General features: G+C 39.5%; 1 protein-coding gene across 1 annotated transcript in view; it reads right to left on the bottom strand.

Moving 5' to 3' along the window:
- Positions 1-22,245, bottom strand: part of edar (ectodysplasin A receptor) — a 66,091-nt gene that overhangs the window by 3,527 nt on the left and 40,319 nt on the right. The window contains 7 exon segments of the mRNA XM_061879913.1: positions 1,345-1,408; positions 1,482-1,666; positions 1,669-1,796; positions 10,087-10,159; positions 18,820-18,894; positions 19,521-19,646; positions 19,714-19,791. Coding sequence (XP_061735897.1) covers positions 1,345-1,408; positions 1,482-1,666; positions 1,669-1,796; positions 10,087-10,159; positions 18,820-18,894; positions 19,521-19,646; positions 19,714-19,791 — 729 coding nt within the window.

Genomic DNA, 22,245 nt, shown 5'->3' with positions numbered 1-22,245 from the left:
TGCTCAATTTACTTTTAATAAATATATATATATATATATATATATATATATATATATATATATATATATATATATATATATATATAATAAATACATCTATATCTATATTTATATATATATATATATATATATATACCGGTATATAAAAAATGGGTATTTCTGTCCGTCATTCCGTTGTAATTTTTTTTCCTTTTACGGAAGGTTTTTTGTAGAGAATAAAATGATGAAAAAAAACTTAATTGAACGGTTTAAAAGAGGAGGAAACACGAAAAAAAATTAAATCAAATTTTGAAACATAGTTTATCTTCAATTTTGACTTTTTAAAATTCAAAATTCGACCGAATAAGAGAAAAGGAAAAAACAGCTAATTTGAATCTTTTTGAAAAAATAAAAAAATAATAATTTATGGAACATCATTAGTAATTTTTCCTGATTAAAATGAATTTAAAATGTTGATGACATGTTTTAAATAGGTTAAAATCCAATCTGCACTTTGTTGGAATATATAACAAATTGGACGATATTTCTAACAAAGACAAATCATTATTTCTTCTAGATTTTCCAGAACAAAAATGTTAAAAGAAATTCAAAAGACTTTGAAATAAGATTTAAATTTGATTCTACAGATTTTCTAGATTTACCAGAATATTTTTATTTTATTTTAATCATAAAAAGAAATAGTTCACAATATTCTTTGTCGAAAAAACGGAAGCTAAAATGAAGAATTAAATTAAAATGTACTAATTATTCTTTACAATAACAAAAATATATTTACTTGAACATTGATTTAAATTGTCAGGAAAGAAGAGGAAGGAATTTAAAAGGTATGTGTTTAAAAATCCTAAAATCATTTTTAAGGTTGTATTTTTTTTCTCTAAAATTGTCTTTCTGAAAGTTATAAAAAGCAAAGTAAAAAATAAATGAATTTATTTAAACAAGTGAAGACCAAGTCTTTAAAATATTTTCTTGGATTTTCAAATTCTATTTGAGTTTTGTCTCTCTTAGAATTAAAAATGTCAAGCAAAGCCAGACCAGCTTGCTAGTAAATAAATACAATTAAAATAATTGAGGCAGCTCACTGGTAAGTGCTGCTATTTGAGCTATTTTTAGAACAGGTGACCCCTGATGTAGATGATACACATCATGTTGTGGATGTAGATGATCTACATCTGCTGTACAGATTTACTTTAGAAAAGAGAAGTGTTGGATATTTCTCTTGTTGTCTTAATAATTGTACTTCGGTCTTGAAGTTTTCTAGTTAAAATTCCACTGAGTTGCTAAAAAAAAAAAAGCCAATGACTGTTGGAATGCTGAGTTGTGAAAGAATATTGCCAATAAAGGTACCCTCGGTCTTGTTGCACACGTTGGCGTACAGATCCAGGATCTTCTTCCTGCGACTCTGCAACATCTGTGCGGGAGGAGACGAGCAGGATGTGATCCGGGTCTGTCAGTAATCACATCTAGCAGATCCACATTCCTACCCCGGGGGTTTTATTGCCGCCCACTGCGGTGCTGGTGGTGCTGGTGGTGGTGCCGATGATGTGGTTGACACCGCCCGTGTGGCCGGGACTGGGGAGGTTGCGGGCCACGTAGGCGGTCCCGTTGCAGCCGTGGTCCGGGTCCAGGAGGCCCAGAGAGAGCAGGCAGAGGTCGGGCTTGTTCCCAGGTTGAGCAGGCCCAGGGTGGGGTTCAGGTTGTTGGCGTCGAGCGAGCCTTGCTTCTCCAAGGACGAATCCTCATCGCTGTCCATGCTGCGACTCAGCAGCTGCTCGTTCTCTGACGAGGCGTCGTTTTCACTGCCAAACAATTACACAACCCAAGCCTAAAATAGACATTTTATTTTCCTGGTAAACAGATAACTATAATAACTAGATCAGGGGTTGGGAACCTTTTTGGCTGAGAGAGCCAAGAAGCCCATCCATCCATCCATTTTCTACCGCTTGTTCCCTTTTGGGGTTGCGGGGGGCGCTGGCGCCTATCTCAGCTACAATCGGGCGGAAGGCGGGGTACACCTGGACAAGTCGCCACCTCATCGCAGGGCCAACACAGATAGACAGACAACATTCACACTCACATTCACACACTAGGGCCAATTTAGTGTTGCCAATCAACCTATCCCCCAGGTGCATGTTTTTGGAGGTGGGAGGAAGCCGGAGTACCCGGAGGGAACCCACGCATTCACGGGGAGAACATGCAAACTCCACACAGAAAGATCCCGAGCCTGGATTTGAACCCAGGACTGCAGGACCTTCGTATTGTGAGGCAGACGCAGCCAAATATTTTAAAATATATTTCCCTAAGAGCCATATAATATTTTTTTTTAAACACTGAACACAATTAAACGTGTGCATTTTTAAGTAAGACCAACATTTCCAGAGTATAATTGGGTTCTTATTCTTTGTTATAACGTTGTTATTCTGAAGCAAACTGTGGAGGGGGCGTGGCCTGTGGGCCTGCAGCAAAGCGGGACGTTGCCAGGACCGGCCTCGAAATCTCAGCGACAGGTGCGTAGACGGCCCACCTGGGCCTTTTTTATCTAATCACCTATCGCTCTGTTATAAGCAGCAGCCAGGAGGAGAGACAGGGTTGGGGCTGGAGCCAGAGCGCGAGTGAGGACGAAAGAGAAAAGACAATTGCTTGGTTGACGAGACTCTGCAGCATCGCGTGGACATCGGGGGGGGGGGGGGGGGGGGGGGTACCTCTGGATAGGCAGACCGGGGTGGTGGTTCCTCTCTTTAAGAAGGGGGACCGGAGGGTGTGTTCCAACTATCGTGGGATCACACTCCTCAGCCTTCCCGGTAAGGTTTATTCAGGTGTACTGGAGAGGAGGCTACGCCGGATAGTCGAACCTCGGATTCAGGGGGAACAGTGTGGTTTTCGTCCTGGTCGTGGAACTGTGGACCAGCTCTATACTCTCCCGCAGGGTTCTTGAGGGTGCATGGGGTGTTTGCCCAACCAGTCTACATGTGCTTTGTGGACTTGGAGATGGCATTCGACCGTGTCCCTCGGGAAGTCCTGTGGGGAGTGCTCAGAGAGTATGGGGTATCGGACTGTCTTATTGTGGCGGTCCGGTTCCTGTATGATCAGTGTCAGAGCTTGGTCCGCATTGCCGGCAGTAAGTCGGACAAATTTCCAGTGAGGGTTGGACTCCGCCAAGGCTGTCCTTTGTCACCGATTCTGTTCATAACTTTTATGGACAGAATTTCTAGGCGCAGTCAAGGCGTTGAGGGGTTCCGGTTTGGTGACCGCAGGATTAGGTCTCTGCTTTTTGCAGATGATGTGGTCCTGATGGCTTCATCTGACCGGGATCTTCAGCTCTCACTGGATCGGTTCGCAGCCGAGTGTGAAGCGACCGGAATGAGAATCAGCACCTCCAAGTCCGAGTCCATGGTTCTCGCCCGGAAAAGGGTGGAATGCCATCCCGGGTTGGGGAGGAGACCCTGCCCCAAGTGGAGGAGTTCAAGTACCTAGGAGTCTTGTTCACGAGTGAGGGAAGAGTGGATCGTGAGATCGACAGGCGGATTGGTGCGGCGTCTTCAGTAATGCGGACGTTGTACCGATCCGTTGTGGTGAAGAAGGAGCTGAGCCGGGAAGGCAAAGCTCTCAATTTACCGGTCGATCTACGTTCCCATCCTCACCTATGGTCATGAGCTTTGGGTCATGACCGAAAGGATAAGATCACAGGTACAAGCGGCAGAAATGAGTTTCCTCCGCCGTGTGGCGGGGCTCTCCTTAGAGATAGGGTGAGAAGCTCCGTCATCCGGCAGGAACTCAAAGTAAAGCCGCTGCTCCTTCACATCGAGAGGAGCCAGATGAGGTGGTTCTGGCATCTGGTCAGGATGCCACTGCGAACGCCTCCCTAGGGAGGTGTTTAGGGCACGTCCAACCGGTAGGAGGCCACGGGGAAGACCCAGGACACGTTGGGAAGACTATGTCTCCCGGCTGGCCTGGGAAACGTCTCGGGATCCCCCGGGAAGAGCTAGACGAAGTGGCTGGGGAGAGGGAAGTCTGGGTTTCCCTGCTTAGGCTGTTGCCCCCGCGCCCCGACCTCGGATAAGCGGAAGAAGATGGATGGATGGAAAGCAACTGAGGGACTAATTGAAAAAACAACAACAATATTTTACCCTAAAAGAGGCTCTCATGTCGGTGTTTGGTTGTCTGAAGAACCCCCAGGAGGGCAAGCCCAACACTAACCAATAATAAATAAATTACTTCTTACCATTAACGCAACTTCTTGAACATAAAAATGCATGAGAATGTTTTATATTTTGAATGTTATTTTTAACACTATGATTACAAGTGGAATCATTCATTACTTATCCTGTTAAGCAATGTCAGCTCAGATTTATCCGAGAGCCAGATGCAGTCATCAAAAGAGCCACATCTGGCTCTAGACCCATAGGTACCTACCCCTGGACTAGATGAACGCTCCAATGAACTGAAATCCTGGAGGTTTTTTAAGAAGTAATGTTGCTGTAACAAAGTGTCGAAGGTGGAATGGTTTGAATCGGTTTCAAATGTTCGAATTGTGGAAGTTTGAAAAATGGATCATTAATTTTGAATGGGAACATTTCCCGAAAAACTGGGAATTCTGGAAATCTTTAAAGGGGAACATTACCACCAGACCTGTGTAAACATCAATTATATACCTTGATGTTGCAGAAAAAGACCATATATTTTTTTAACTGATTTTCGAACTCTAAATGGGTGAATTTTGGCGAATTAAACGCCTTTCTGTTTATGCCTTTCCGAGCGACGACGTCAGATTGTGACGTCACATCGGTCCTCAACGTCATTTTCCCTACCACATCGAGTCAAATCATCTCTGTTATTTTCCGTTTTTTTGGGACAGTTTTCCGATACCTTGGAGACATCATGCCTCGTCGGTGTGTTGTCGGAGGGTGTAACAACACGATCAGGGGCGGTTTCAAGTTGATTTACGTAGAATGTGCATCGATTAGCACGGCATGCTAATCGATGCTAACATGCTATTTAGGCTGGCTGTGTGCATTATGCCTCATTCGTAGCTATATTTACATCCAGCCTTTCCCTCCATCCACATTTAATGCCAAACAAACACATACCAATTGACGGATTTAAGTTGCTCCAGTGTCAAGAGATGCGAAAGTCCCTCGTTTGGTTTTTACTGGCGATGCTACGACAGAGATGGCACAGAGATGACAAGAATGTCTGGATTATCCTGCGACACTCAAAGGAGATGCATTCCCAACGATAAAGTCAACGAAATCACAAAGGTGAGTGTTGTTTTTGTTGTTGTTGTTATTGACTTATTGATCCAGTGTCAATGCGAAAGTCCGGATCGATTGGTTTGCACATTTTACCGGCAATGCTAACGCCGAATAGCGTCAATAGCTATTTGCTCAATAGCTTCAGTTTCTTCTTCAATTTCGTTTTCGATATCTGCCTCCATACTCCAACCATCCGTTTGAATACATGCGTATTCTGTTGAATCGCTTAAACCGCTGAAATCCGAGTCTGAATCCGAGCTAATGTCGCTATATATTGCTGGGCTATTTGCCATTGTTTGTTTTGGAATCGCTATGTGACGTCACAGGGAAATGGACAGTGCCATCGCAAAAAGCAAAAGTCAAGCACTTTAAAGCTCTTTTCATGGATATTCGGGGAGATTTAAAATTTTGAAAAAAAATTCGAAAAATAAAATAAGCCACTAGGAACTGATTTTTATTGGTTTTAACCCTCCTGAAATTGTGATAATGTTCCCCTTTAAATAATTGTTGAAGTAGATTACACATTTCCCGAACAGGCTGAATATTTTAAGTTGGAACAGTTTGAATCCGATAAAAAAATGTGGTAATTGTGGAACTTTGAAGAATGTCCCATTGATTTCAATGGGAATTTCCTGGAATTTGGGGAATTTGGGGAAAGCTGAATTTTTCAATAAATTATTAAGAGCATGAATGTCCTGAATGACCTGAATTGGTTTGCATTGGAACTGTTTAAATCGGTCAAGAAATGTTGAATTAGTAACAGGGTTCAAATGAGAAATTCCTGGAATTTCGGAAAACCCGGGAATTTTTCTAGTAGTAGAGCACAATTCCTGAAGAAGCTGAATATTTTGAAGTTGGAACAGTTTGAATCAGATGAAAAATGTGGCGATTGTGGATCTTTGAAGAATGTCCCATTGATTTCAATGACAATTTCCTGTAATTTGAGGAACTTTGGGAAAAGCGGGATTTTTCAAAAAATGATTAGGAGCGCGAAAGTCCTGAATGAGCTGAATTGGTTTGTGTTGGAACTGTTTGAATCCGTCAAGAAATGTTGAATTAGTAAAGTTTTTAGTTGAGAAATTCCTGGAATTTCGGGAAAATTGGGATTCTGTCTAGTTCCTTAACCAATTTGGTTTTTGTCCTGAATATCAAGAGTGTTTTAAACGGTTGAAATGTGAAAGAAGTCGAACTTAAGGGTGTAAATAGGTTACCCAAAAAATGAGGATTTCTGGAAATTTGTTGAATATGGAAAATGTTATTTTGAATTTCCCAGATTAGTTGAATGTGTTGAAGGTGGTAATTGTGGAAGTTTGAAAAATGACCAATGTATTTTTTATGGGGAAAATGCAACAAAAAAAAAAAGGAATTATGGGAAATCCCAGAATTTCTTTTAGAATTGTCAAAGTAAAACACACAATTCCTGAATAGGCTGAATATTTTGAAGTTGGAACAGTTTGAATCAGATGAAAAATGTTGGAAATGTGGAACTTTGAAGAATGTCCCATTGATTTCCATGGGAATTTCCTGGAATTTGGGGAATTTGGGGAAAAGCTGAATTTTTCGAAAAATGATTCAAAGCATGAATGTCCTGAATGAGCTGAATTGGTTTAAGTTGGAACTGTTTAAATCGGTCAAGAAATGTTGAATTAGTAACAGGTTTCAATTGAGAAATTCCTGGAATTTCGGAAATAAATTGAATTTTTCTAGTTGTAGAGCACACAATTCTTGAAAAGGTTGAATATTTTGAAGTTGGAACAGTTTGAATCAGATGAAAAATGTGGTAATTGTGGAACTTTTAAGATCGTCCCATTGATTTCAATGACAATTTCCTGGAATTTTGGGAAAAGCTGAATTTTTCGGAAAAATGATTAGGATCATGAATGTCCTTAATAAGCTGAATTGGTTTGCGTTGGAACTGTTTAAATCGGTCAACAAATGTTGAATTAGTAACAGTTTTTAACTGAAAAATTCCTGGAATTTCGGGAAAACCGGGAATCTTTCTAGGTATGTTTTTGTCCTGAATAAGAGGAGTGTTTCGACAATGGAACAGTTGAAATGTAAAAGAAGTCGAACTTAAGTGTGTAATTAGGTTAGCAAAAAATTGGAATTCCTAGAAATGTGTTGAAGGTGGAAAATGGTAGTTTGAATGTCCAGGATGAGTTGAATGCGTTGAAGGTGGAATGGTTTAAATCGATTGAAGAATATGGGAATTGTGGAAGTTTGGAAAATGGATAATTTAATTTTGAATGGGAACATTTTCCGAAAAAGTGGGAATTCTAGGAAATCTTTAAATAATTGTTGAAGTAGATTACACATTTCCTGAACAGGCTGAATATTTTGAAGTTGGAACAGTTTGAATCCGATAAAAAATGTGGTAATTGTGGAGCTTTGAAAAATGTCCCATTCATTTTAATGGGAAATGCCTGGAAATTTGTGGGAAGGCGGGATTATTTTGAAAATGATTAAGAGCATGAATGTCCTGATTGAGCTGAATTGGTTTGCGTTGGAACTGTTTAAATCGGTCAAGAAATATCTAAGTAGTAACAGGTTTCAATTGAGAAATTCCTGGAATTTCAGAAAATACGGGAATTTTTCTAGAAGTAGAGCACACAATTCCTGAAGATGCTGAATATTTTGAAGTCGGAACAGTTTGAATCCGATAAAAAATGTGGTAATTGTGGATCTTTGAAGAATGTCCCATTGATTTCAACAAGAATTTCCTGTAATTTTGGGAAAAGCTGAATTTTTCGGGAAAATTATTAGGAGGACAAATGTCCTTAATGAGCTGAAATGGTTAGTTTTGGAACTGTTTAAATTGGTCAAGAAATGTTGAGTTAGTAACAGTTTTTAATTAAGAAATTCCTGGAATTTCGGAAAAAACGGGACTTTTTCTAGTAGTAGAGCACACAATTCCTGAAAAGGCTGAATATTTTGAAGTTGGAACAGTTTGAATCAGATGAAAAATTTGGGAATTTTGGAACTTTGAAGAATGTCCCATTGATTTCAATGTGAATATCCTGGAATTTGGGGAATTTGGGAAAAAGCTGAATTTTTTCGAAAAACGATTAGGAGAATGAATGTCCTGAATGAGCTGAATTGGATTGCGTTGGAACATTTTAAATCGGTCAAAAAATGTTGAATTAGTAACAGTTTTTAATTGAAAAATTCCTGGAAATTTCTGAAAAACCGGGAATCTTTCAAGTTATGTTTTTGTCCTGAATAAGACGAATGTTGAATTAGTAACAGTTTTTAATTGAAAAATTCCTGGAAATTTCTGAAAAACCGGGAATCTTTCAAGTTATGTTTTTGTCCTGAATAAGAGGAGTGTTTTGACAATGGAAGAATTAAAATGTAAAAGAAGTCGAACTTAAGTGTGTAAATAGGTTAGCAAAAAATTGGAATTCCTAGAAATGTGTTGAAGGTGGAAAATGTTAGTTTGAATGTCCAGGATGAGTTGAATGTGTTGAAGGTGGAATGGTTTGAATGGGTTGAAGAATGTGGGAATTGTGGAAGTTTGGAAAATGGATAATTTAATTTTGAATGGGAACATTTCCCGAAAAAGTGGGAATTCTATGAAATCTTTAGATAATTGTTGAAGTAGATTACACGTTTCCTGAACAGGCTGAATATTTTGAAGTTGGAACAGTTTGAATCCGATAAAAAATGTGGTAATTGTGGAGCTTTGAAAAATGTCCCATTCATTTTAATGGGAAATTCCTGGAAATTTGTGGAAAGGCGGGATTATTTTGAAAATGATTAAGAGCATGAATGTCCTTATTGAGCTGAATTGGTTTGTGTTGGAACTGTTTAAATCGGTCAAGAAATATCTAAGTAGTAACAGGTTTCAATTGAGAAATTCCTGGAATTTCAGAAAAAACGGGAATTTTTCTAGAAGTAGAGCACACAATTCCTGAAGATGCTGAATATTTTGAAGTCGGAACAGTTTGAATCCGATAAAAAATGTGGTAATTGTGGATCTTTGAAGAATGTCCCATTGATTTCAACAAGAATTTCCTGTAATTTTGGGAAAAGCTGAATTTTTCGGGAAAATGATTAGGAGGACAAATGTCCTTAATGAGCTGAAATGGTTAGTTTTGGAACTGTTTAAATTGGTCAAGAAATGTTGAATTAGTAACAGTTTTTAATTAAGAAATTCCTGGAATTTCGGAAAAAAACGGGACTTTTTCTAGTAGTAGAGCACACAATTCCTGAAAAGGCTGAATATTTTGAAGTTGGAACAGTTTGAATCAGATGAAAAATGTGGGAATTTTGGAACTTTGAAGAATGTCCCATTGATTTCAATGTGAATATCCTGGAATTTGGGGAATTTGGGAAAAAGCTGAATTTTTTCGAAAAACGATTAGGAGCATGAATGTCCTGAATGAGCTGAATTGGATTGCGTTGGAACTGTTTAAATCGGTCAAAAAATGTTGAATTAGTAACAGTTTTTAATTGAGAAATTACTGGAAATTCGGAAAAAACGGGAATCTTTCTAGTTCTTTGACCAACTTGGTTTTTGTCCTGAATAAGAGGAGTGTTTTGACAGTGGAACGGTTGAAATGTGAAAGAAGTCGAATTTAAGGATGTAAATAGTTTACCAAAAAATAGGAATTCCTGGAAATGTGGAAAAAATGGTAGTATGAATTTCCAAGATGAGTTGGATGTGTTGAAGCTGGAATGGTTTGAAAAATGGGAGAATTGTGGATGTTTAAAAAATATATTATTCATTTTAATGGAAATTTCCTGGAAAGGTCTCGAACCATTATTGGACATATTATTTCTTCACTTCATTAAAAAAAAAATGTCAGACTGGTGGTGAACAACAAACATCTCTCACCTTTTCACTGCCATTGGAGGCGGAGCTTTGTGTTTGTCGAAGGCATCTTTTTCCGAGTAGATGGTCACTTTATCTGCAAGACGGAAACAGGAAGACGTCTTTATTTTCTACTTGTGGGTTAGAAATGGTGAATTGGACCCCACAAAGTGTTGGTGATGTACGTCAGATGCACAATAGCACCTTCAAGCACTTATTTAGAAATAAAATCAGGAACCGATTGCTACTTTGTTACCAGTTTGGTTACCTGTAGTAACCAGACCTTGGTACTCATTCGTAGATGCATGCAAAATTGTATGAATTTATTTTCCTGCCAATCAATATGTCCTGAAAATCCAACCTTGGCAATCACCAATCTCCAACTTATTGCTAAACAACATGGGTCTTTCATGCTAATGACCATGAATTACACTTGAAATAACCAAAGCACCGCATTTTTTAAACATGACCCAATCCAAACAAATCTCCCACTCAAAGCACTGAAAAACCAACACAAAAAGTTAACTCACAAAACACAACTTGTCCATTGATCTTGGTGGATATGATACAAAATGTCCAAGCACAACACAGAATTAAAAATGTACACACATTTAAATCCCCCGCAATGCAAGATGCTTAACACGCTCTCTACATCCATCCATGTTTGGCACTTTTTCTGAAGTAAACAAAGTAGGGGACAAACTTGTACATACTCTTAATATCCAGTTTAAAATAATTAGTTAATATCATTATATTTTTATAATAAATGTACACACACACACATATATATGTGTATATATATATATATATATATATATATATATATATATATGTATATATATATATATATATATATATATATATATATATATATATATATATATATATATATGTATATATATATATATATATATATATATATAAGAATAAGACTGAGTTGCATCCCAAGAACACCATACCTACTGTGAAGCATGGGGGTGGAAACATCATGCTTTGGGGCTGTTTTTCTGCTAAGGGGACAGGACGATTGATCCGTGTTAGATTTTGAGCCAAAACCTCCTTGACCAAATACTGATTTCCCAACATAATTTACAAATAAATTCTTTAAAATTCCTACAATGTGAATTCCTAGATTTTTTTTTCACATTCTGTCTCTCACAGTTGAAGTGTACCTATGATGAAAATTTCAGACCTCTGTCATCATTTTAAGTGGGAGAACTTGCACAATCGGTGGCTGACTAAATACTTTTTTGCATTCGTATATATATATATATATATATATATATATATATATATATATATATTAATCATGTCATGAGGTACAGGAAAGAGTGAGTGAGGGTTAAGTTTCAGTTCGTAGTGACAGAGGCGAACAAGACTCTGGTCTTTCTATTGTTTGTACCTCCTTTTATTTTGCAGAATACACACTTCCTTTTAGACAGACTTTAGACTTTAGACTCTGGGAGAGTCCTGATAGAACCTTGGACAATTACAGGGACCGACTGTCAGCATTGCGGTAAACTCACTTGTGGGTCCACGTCAGCTTCTGGACCGTGGTATCGAACACGGTTCCAAATGGAATTAGTGAGGGTTGCGGTGACTGGATTGGCTCAGATTGTATCTATTAAAGTCTCCCCCAAACATAAATACGCAAAATAACCCCTGTCAACATGTTTTCTACCGAGCTGCCATGCTTCTGGCTGAGTATGTGATGAAGTATCATTCATTCTGTATCAGCCACACAATCAAAGGTTCCTGTGGGGAACGTCATTGAAACTGAACAGAGCATCATTGTCAGCAGAAAATGACGCCCGAAGGGACGTCTGACTTGATCTGGGCCGCATTCACATTCCACCAGCATGTACTCATCTCATAGCCCACACACACACACACAGACACACACACAGACACACACTGGTTATCATTTGGAATGGGGACAAAGTTGTTGTTCGGTACTTGGGGGACCACCCCTTCTACAGGTTGTGGAGGCATAAAAAAAATAAGGTAAAATGGCCACGCCCAGTTAGCTCATACACGTCTTTAAATCTCTGGATTGATGAAGTAATGTGCTGTTCATACTTACTGGGGACCCTGGGGAAAAAGAGTTCATATGCTTCATGGGGACCAAATTTCAATAATTTTGCATAATTCACACAAATTTGTACGTGTTAGGGTTAGGGTTAGAGTTAAAACTAACCTTAATCCTACATGTTTAATGGGCCAAAGCTTAAAAATCACTGAGACATCTTAAGAATGGATCCGACTAGCATTTAAAAAGGTTTCCCTTTAGGGGACCTGTATTTTTGTCTACATACCATCAGAGGTCCCCTAAAGGGGACTGTGTAAATAGAGTGATGTCCCCATTAAGTCAGCATTGCCAGAACACACACACACATACGCACACACACACAGACACACACATACTGGTTATCATTTGGAATGGGGACCAAGTTGTTGATCATACCTTGTGGGGACCACCCTTTCTACAGGTTGTGGAGTCATAATAAAAAAGAATTGGTTAACTGGCCACTGCCCAGTTAGCTCATACACGTCTTTAAATCTCTGGATTGATGAAGTAATGTGCTGTTCATACTTACTGGGGACCCTGGGGGAAAAGTGTTAATATGGTTCATGGGGACCAAATTTCAATAATTTTGCATAATTCACACAAATTTGTACGTGTTAGGGTTAACTTTAACCTTAATCCTATATGTTTAATGGGATAGACCTTAAAAATCACTGACATATCTTAAGAATAGATCTGACTATCATTTAAAAAGGTTTCCCTTTAGGGCGCCTGTTTTTTTGTCCCCATACCGCCAGAGGTCCCCTAAAGGTGACTGTGTAAATAGAGTGATGTCCCCATTAAGTCAGCATAGCCAGAACACACACACACACACACACACACACACACACACGCACACACACACACACACACAAACGCACACACACACACACACATACTGGTTATCATTTGGAATGGGGACTAAGTTGTTCAGAACTTGTGGGGACCACCCTTTCTACAGGTTGTGGAGGCATAAAAAAAATGAGGTAAAATGGCCACTGCCCAGTTAGCTCATACACGTCTTTAAATCTCTGGATTGATGAAGTAGTGTGCTGTTCATACTTACTGGGGACTCTAGGGAAAAGAAGTTAATATGGTTCATGGGGACCAAATTTCAGTCATTTTGCATCTTCACCACATTTGTACGTGACTTCTGAGAAAAATTAAAAACAAAAAAAAAAAAACAAAGGCCAAATTAAATATGACATGATCCTCAGAATACAGCACTACACCTGTCCTCTTAAAGGAAGTTTCACCACTTAAATGTTAAAGCAAATCCTGCATCTTCTGTGACATGACTGAGAACTGCTATTTAGCAGTCATGAAGTTGTCTGCAACTCCAACTACCATATATAGAAGGATACAGAATGGATCTGACAATCATTTAAAAAGGTTTACCTTTAGGGGACCTGTTTTTTTTTTTGGTCCCCATATTGTAAGAAGTCCCCTAAAGGTGAGTGTGTAAGCAGAGCCATGTCCCCATTAAGTCAGAATTGCCAGAACACACACACACACACACACTGAATACTGTAACATTGAGTATGCACATTTTTCACAAGTGATAGAATAAGTAAGGGTGGCACACGAGTAAAATTAAATAAAAACAAAAAAAAAAACGGTTTATGAGATACAGTAAAGCAGAGTTTCTTAACCATAGGGCCGGAGACCGCCAGATAAATACGTGTCTCTCAGCTGTGGTCCGTAATACACTTTTCCACCACTCGTGGCAGTAATGACGGCATCATTATGGAACTAAAGTCATGGAGAAGTGTCTTAATCGCAAAAATTACGACTACAGCGGTGAAGCAGTGTTGTCATTTCCACTCACATTTTATTAAGGGGAGCTATGCAAGGCTACTTTTTGTTGATTTTAGCTCTGCGTTCAACACCATCCTCCCACACAAACTGGTGCCCAAACTGACGGGTCTGGGACTGTCTTCCTCCATCTGCCACTGGATCCTGGACTTCCTGACAAACCGCTCTCAGAGGGTGAGAGTAGGCTCCTAGCTCTCAGCATCCATCAGCATCAGCACCGGCTCCCCCCAGGGCTGCGTGCTAAGCCCCCTACTCTACACCCTCTACACTCATGACTACACCCCTGCTCATGCCAGCAATACCACCATTAAATTTGCAGACGACACCACAGTTGTTGGACTCATTTCTGAAAGGGATGAGTCTGTCTACAGAAATGAAGTGGGTGGTGCAGGGAAAACAACCTGGTCCTTAACACCACCAAGACGAAGGAGATGATCATGGATTTCCGGAAGAAAAAAACAATAAACATCCAACCACTGTACATCAATGGGGACTACGTGGAAATGGTCTCTGGTTTCAGGTTCCTGGGCATCCAGATCGAGGCCCAAAACATCATAAAGGACCCATCTCACCCTGGACATAAACGTTTTGAACTGATGCCCTCAGGCAGGAGATACAGGACAATAAAATGCCGGACAAACCGTTTTAAAAACACTTTTTACCCGAGAGCAATAGTGTCACTGAACACAAGATAACAATAATAGCTGAGCATGTGAGCTGTATCCTTGGTATTTGTATCTATTTGTATCTATTTATTTATGTTCTTAATGGTTTTATGTATGATTTTTGCACTAAATTAGTTTGCATACAATTTTGTTGTACAATTTACAATGACAATAAAGATGAATTCTATTCTATTCTACTCTAACAGTTCATTTAAGAAACATCCATCCATCCATATTTTTCTGCTTATCCGAGGCAGCAGCCTAAGCAGGGAAACCCCGACTTCCCTCTCCCCAGCCACCTCATCCAACTCCCTCCGGGGGATGCCGAGGCGTTCCCAGGCCATATTCTTCCCAACGTGTCCTGGGTCTTCCCCGTGGCCTCCTACCGTTCGGACATGCCCTAAACACCTCCCTAGGTGGCATCCTGACCACATTCCCGAACCACCTCATCTGGCTCCTAATGATTTTAATTAAAATTGTACGTATATTTTTCAGTACATTTTATTAGTATTTATTTTGGTAATTCGCCTGACCGAAGTCTAGTTGCGCTGATTGAACACACTTGCCTTCGATTGGTGATCCGTACACTCACCTGTCTCTGATTACAAATCAAAGCGCTTTATATGCCATTGCTAGCCGTATGCTAATGGGGTTTTTTTTCTGCGTCCTACTTTTTGTTTCCTGTGCACTCCCTGCTGCACTACATTTTTTGGGACATTTAATTCTATTTCTACCTGCGTGTTGTCTCTCTGCATCTTGGGGTAACGGCTACACCGCAACTATGCGGCACCGTGACAACCTCGTACCAGGGATGTTTGCAGGCTCTTCGAGTGAAGCGATCAGAATAGATTTTTTTACGAAGTCCTCTCTAGGTCAGCGGCTGTAGAACTGGGTTGAACGGTCAGCAACCAACGAGGCGTCCTGTTCCTCCTTGTGTTAAAGGGTGTACCTCGGGGTTCCAAATTAGGTCCGTTGTTGTTTCCCATCTATGTAAATTATTTTTGTGTGGGATGCTGTGTTAAGTCTTAAAGCAGATGAGCCGGTCAGATTTTGTTCGTCCTCCAGGTGGCGCAAACCTTTGAGCTCTCGCAGTCTGCTTTTGATGTTGTTCAGTGCCAGTTGACTCAGCTGAAATGAGTACTATATGCAGAGAAAGCTAAGGTGGTGTTATTTTCCGCAGTGGAACGTTCCAAAAAATATCACCTGCTCATAAGGCTGAACTTGAAATGGTCACAACATTTAAGTACTTGGGGTTTGTTATTGGTGAGAACTTTTCTTTTAAATCTCACTTAGAAAAACTTGTCTAAACTTAAAATAATTTTCTTGAGAAATGAATCCTGTTTTTCACTATAATTTTGGAAACGCTTGATTCTGTCCACATTTAGCTTTTGCTGGATTATGGAGACTCCTCCCCAGCTGTGGCGCAAACCTTTCAGCTTCCGCAGTCTGCTTTTGATGTTGTTCAGTGCCAGCCGACTCAGCTGAAACGAGTACTAAGTGCAGAGAAATTTAAGGTAGTGTTGTTTTCAAATGGCAAATGACCGCCAGTGAACATTGCAAAATATATCAACTGCCTGTAAGGTTGAACTTGAAATGGTCACAGCATTTAAGTACTTGGGGGTTCTTATTGACGAGAATTTTTATTTTAAATCTCACTTAGTAAAACTTGTCTTAACTTAAAAAATTTTTCTTGAGAAACAAATCCTGTTTTCCCTATAAGTTTGGAAACGCTTGATTCTGTCCACTTTTTGGCTTTTGCTAGATTATGGAGACTCCTCCCCAGCTGTGGCGCAAACCTTTGAGCTTCCGCAGTCTGCTTTTGATGTTGTTCAGTGCCAGCTGACTCGGCTGAAACGGGTACTAAGTGCAGAGAAATTTAAGGTAGTGTTGTTTTTAAATGGCAAATGACCGCCAGTGAACATTCCAAAAAATATCAACTGCTTGTAAGGTTGAACTTGAAATGGTCACAACATTTAAGTACTTGGGGGTTGTTATTGACGAAAATTTGTCTTTTAAATCTCAATTAGTAAAACTTGTTTAAACTTAAAATAATTTTCTTGAGAAATGAATCCTGTTTTTCACTATAATTTTGGAAACGCTTGATTCTGTCCACTTTTTGGCTTTTGCTAGATTATGGAGACTCCTCCCCAGCTGTGGTGCAAACCGTTCAGCTCCGGCAGTCTGCTTTTGATGTTGTTCAGTGCCAGCTGACTCAGCTGAAACGAGTACTAAGTGCAGAAAAATCAGAGGTGGTGTTATTTTTAAAAATGTTAATGGCCGGCATGCAATGTTCCAAAAATTTCAACTGCTCATAAGGTTGAACTTGAAATGGTCACGACATTTAAGTACTTGGGGATTATTAAAGACGAGAACTTGTTCTTTAAATCTCACTTAGTAAAACGTGTCTAAACTTAAAATTATTTTCTTGACAATCAAGTCATGTTTTTCACTATAAGTTTAGAAACGTTGGATTCTTTCCACTTGTAGGCTTTTACTAGATTATGGAGACTCCTCCCCTGCTGTGGGGAACACCTTTCAGCTCCCGCAGTCTGCTTTTGATGTTGTTCAGTGCCAGCTGAATCGGCTTAAACGAGTACTAAATGCAGAGAAATTTAGTGTTATTTGGCAAATGGCCGCTCGTGAACATTCCAAAAATATCAACTGCTGTTGAACTTTAGAGGGTCACAACATTATTGACGTGAACTTGTCTTTTAAATCCCACTCAGTAGATCTTGCCTAGACTTAAAATTAAATTGGGGTTTTTGTTGAGAAAAAAGTCCCGTTTTTCACTACAAGTCAGGAAACACTTGATTCTGTCCACTTTTCTGGAGACGTGCTTTTTAGGGATGCACCTTCCTCTTGTTAGGAAAAACTGGATTGTGTATATCGCTGTCCTGTAGGTTTTATTAACCTTGTCCACCATTGCACTTTATATGCAACACCAAACCGTCTATCTTTTTCAGTATCCAGGGTTTTCTCAATGGATGTTTGTTTCCCCTTCTTGGTGTGGTTCCGCCTTAGTTATCTTCTTTTATGTGTAGATACTCCAGTTGCTACAGTTTACGGTCACATGGCATCCTTAGAATGTTGGTTCCTAAAGCCAACACAAGTCTCGGAGAAAAAATTCTTCAGATTTGACGCTCCATGGTCACGGAATGAATTGCAAAAAGATCTGGGGTTATCTGAACTAATCACTTTGGGGGAATTTCAAGGCAATTGTAAAAGATCCAGAAACGGTTTCTAGTGGAAATTGTACTTGTTCTTGAGTTGTGATTAGTAAATAATTTAATTGTTTTTACCAATTTTGTAAATAATTTGTGCGTTTAACTGTATTATGTGACTTTTCCTGTGTGTTGTTGTTGTTCTCTTGTAAAATCGATTTTTATCCTAATGAGTTTTTTGTTTTTTTACCAGATAAAATCAAGTAAAATAAAAATGATCAAGGTATCAAAAGTGCAGTCATGGGTTCACGTCTACCCTGTGCAGCACATCAAATATGAAATATTTTTTGTTGTGCGTGATTCTCTTGATAAACTAACAAAGTGTGCCTGGTGGAGGTAATTTCGAAGAAAACCTGAATGTTGCATGGCCCATATCTTTCCTAAAAATGTGTTTGCTGTGAATGTGTACTTGATGGGCTTTTGTAAACAAACCCACGAGTGTGTGTAAATCTATAATTTACTAAAGATTGAAGTTGTGATTACAGTCTGCGATCGACATGTTGCTACAGGCGTCCTTTCGCAGTTTTTATTAACTTGCTATTTTCCACTTGGTCTGTATACTTTTTGAAATGCTTTACAGGAAACGTGTAAAAAGCTGTTCGCAGTTTTGCAGAGATAAATAAAAATCAGATGGTGTGAAAAGACTGTCGTACTTTGATTATTTGGTTTTGAAATATTATGTTTCCAGGTCTTGTAAATAACATAAGTATGACCTAAGTACTAGAACGTACGTTTGTTGTCAAATTACAAGGTGATATATATATATATATATATATATATATATACGTGTTGGAATACGGCCTGTTGTCAGCACAAGATTGGCAAGAAAAGTTAAAAATAGCGTCAGGCTTTGTGTGACTTTTCTGGAGGCTGCAATACATTATTTGATTTTATTTGTTTTCATGTAAAAAAAAAAAGTTTTATTAAGATGAGGCGGCACGATCAATTTGGCATGTGTGTATGTATGTGTGTGTGTGTTTGTGTTTCCTACCTGGATTGTCCTTCTTGTCCTCCTGTTTGTTGGTCTGAGCTTCAACTGCTTTCACCACTTGTCCTGTGCAACATGCTGAACACACACATGCAGGGTGTGAGCGTGTGTGTGTGTGTGTGTGTGTGTGTGTGTGTGTGTGTGTGTGTGTGTGCGTGTGTGTGTGTGTGTGCGTGTGTGTGTGTGTGTGTGCGTGTGCGTGTGCGTGTGCGTGTGCGTGTGCGTGTGCATATGTGTGTGTGTGTGTGTGTGTGTGTGTGTGTTCTGGCAAAGGGGGGACCTCTCAAACTACTGACCGAACGTGGGTCCAGACAAAGTAGGCAAGACGTGTGTGTGTGTGTGTGTGTGTGTGTGTGTGTGTGTGTGTGTGTGTGTGTGTGTGTGTGTGTTTGTGTGTGTGTGTCTGAGTGTGTTTGTGTGTGTTCTGGCAAAGGGGGGACCTCTCAACCTACTGACCGAACGTGGGTCCAGACAAAGTAGGCAAGACGTGTGTGTGTGTTTGTGTGTGTGTGTGTGTCTGTGTGTGTTTGTGTGTGTTCTGGCAAAGGGGGGACCTCTCAACCTACTGACCGAATGTGGGTCCACACAAAGTAGGCAAGACGTGTGTGTGTGTGTGTGTGTGTGTGTGTGTGTGTGTGTGTGTGTGTGTGTGTGTGTGTGTGTGTGTGTGTGTGTGTGTGTGTGTGTGTGTGTGTGTCGCTCACCCTGACCACTGGGCTTGGCCTTGAGGATGTAGAACATGATGATGAGGACGATAGCGATGGCCATGATGAAGATGGTTGACATGGCGATGATCAGAGCGGTTGCCAGGTGATCTTGTCCTGTTGGATCTGAGGACACCGATGACAAATTGTGGTTGTGGAAGAGCTCAGAGAAGGTGACGGAGGGTGTGCTCACCCTTTTGGAGGTGGGGGAAGATGGTGGTGCTGCCAGGGTCCACCTGCGGTGTTTCTACTGGCACATGAGGACGAATGCCTGGGAAACATTCACCCTCAGTTAGGGATCTATATCACCCAATTTATTGCAACTTTCTGTGAAAAGCATGGATATTAGGGTGCACATAAATGGGATGAATATATAAAAGAAGGCTTTTTTTTTTTTAAATAAAAGGGTTTTTAAGCCTTTTTTAAAAACATTCACGGTCTGTGGTACCCTCAGGTGGTCAGGGAGAGCGTTCCACAGACAAGGAGCAGCGTAGTTTACTTAGTTTACATACTACTAAAAGACAAGTTGTCTCGTATGTTCACTATTTTACTTAAGGACCAAATTGCAAGAATAAACAAATGTTTAATGCACCCTAATATTTTTTTGTTAAAATAAAGACAATAATGACATTTTTTGTGGTCCCCTTTATTTAGAAAAGTATTGTAACGTTTCAAAATACATTTCATATATGTATATATATATATATATATATATATATACATATATATATATGTATACGGCGTGGCGCAGTGGAAGAGTGGCCATGCGCAACCCGAGGGTCCCTGGTTCAAATCCCACCTAGTACCAACCTCGTCATGTCTGTTGTGTCCTGAGCAAGACACTTCACCCTTACTCCTGATGGGTGCTGGTTGGCGCCTTGCATGGCAGCTCCCTCCATCAGTGTGTGATTGTGTGTATGTAAGTGGGTAAATGTGGAAGTAGTGTCAAAGCGCTTTGAGTACCTTGAAGGTAGAAAAGCGCTATACAAGTACAACCCATTTATTATTTATTTATATATATTAGTCTGCTGACGTATGCAGAAACATATTGCTCCGCCGCTCCCAGTCTGTGGAACGGTATCCCTGACCACCTGAGTATACCACAGACTGTGGACGCTTTTAAAGAAGGCTTAAAAACCCGTCTTTTAGGAAAAACAAAAAACTAAAAAACAGCTATTTGGCTGTTCTGGTTTTTATTACAATTTATTTTGTATTATCTTTTTATTTTCATTGGTAATACACACGTTGAGGTTGTTTACTCAATGTAAAGTGCTATTTACAAAAATATATATATTTTATTGTGTCAATCATAATTCTATTATTTTGTCTACATTATGAGGGACAAACTGTAAAAAATGATTGATAATCTACTTGTTCATTTACAGTTAATATCTGCATATTTTCCATTTCAACATGTTCTATCTACACAAAAAATATAATAATTCCTTATTCTTCTCTGCTTTGATACTTTACATTAGTTTTGGATGATACCACACATTTAGGTATCGATCCGATATCAAGTAGTTACAGGATCATACATTGGTCGTATTCAAACTCCTCATGTGTATTTCATGACTTTATAAACATAATATGCATTTTTTAAAAACGAAAGAAGATTTTGTACTGCTAAAAAATGTTGATGTAATCATAGTATCGACTAGATACGCTCCTGTACTTGGTATCATTACAGTGGATGTTAAGTGTGGATCCACCAATGGCGTTTGTCTACATTGTGAAGCCGTTGAGCTATTGTGTCCTCCTATGGTGTGTAGTGAAGCATGTTTAGCTATTCCTCGTCCTCCAGTGATAATGCAGGGTGGACGTTAGCCGCTAGCTAGCTAGCTAGCCATTGTCTTAAAGCCCCTCTTCCTGAGGGCGTTTCAGTTTTATAACTTCACCTTTATCTTTACTTTTTAGGCCAACATGCATCTGTTTTCCCTTTTCTGCCTACACACTGTCTTTGCTTGTAAGTACTCTGTGTGTGCGCGCTGCCGAACATGCTCCTCTGCTTGTAAAACCAGTAATGTCGGGACATGACGACGAAGGACGGGTGTGGGTTGGGGGACCGGTACTTTTTAGAGGCGGTATAGTACTGAATATGATTAATTATTATCGCGGTGCTATACTAATACCGGTATACCGTACAATCCTAGTGCACACACACTTCCAGATACACACACACACACACACACACAAACATTTTGCAGAATGTGTTTACACTCCCTGGATGAGATTAGAAACCTGAACTGGAACTCTGTTGAGGGTCTTGTGGTTTTGTATCTTGTAGAATTATAACACACACACACACACGCTATTCATGTTTAAACATGTCAAAACTAAGTAAAAGCGCGATAAGACTTGTGTGATGGATTGAAGACTAAAGCCTGACAAACAACATAAAAGGGAAAAATGTGGAAATTGTGCAACTTGGAAAAATGTCCCGTTTATTTCAATGGGAAAATTCATGGAAATTTGGGATGCTTCGAAAAATTATTAAGGGCATGAATGTCCTGAATGAGCTGAATTGGTTGGTGTTGGAATTGTTTAAATCGGGCAAGAAATATTGAAGTACAAACCCTGTTTCCGTATGAGTTGGGAAATTGTGTTAGATGTAAATATAAACGGAATAAATAATTTGCAAATCATTTTCAACCCATATTCAGTTGAATATGCGACAAAGACAACATATTTGATGTTCAAACTCATAAACTTTTAATTTTTTTGC

Source organism: Nerophis ophidion, linkage group LG19 (genome assembly GCF_033978795.1).
Source record: "Nerophis ophidion isolate RoL-2023_Sa linkage group LG19, RoL_Noph_v1.0, whole genome shotgun sequence".
Classification (NCBI taxonomy): Eukaryota; Metazoa; Chordata; class Actinopteri; order Syngnathiformes; family Syngnathidae; genus Nerophis; species Nerophis ophidion.
This window is presented reverse-complemented; position numbering and strand designations above follow the sequence as displayed.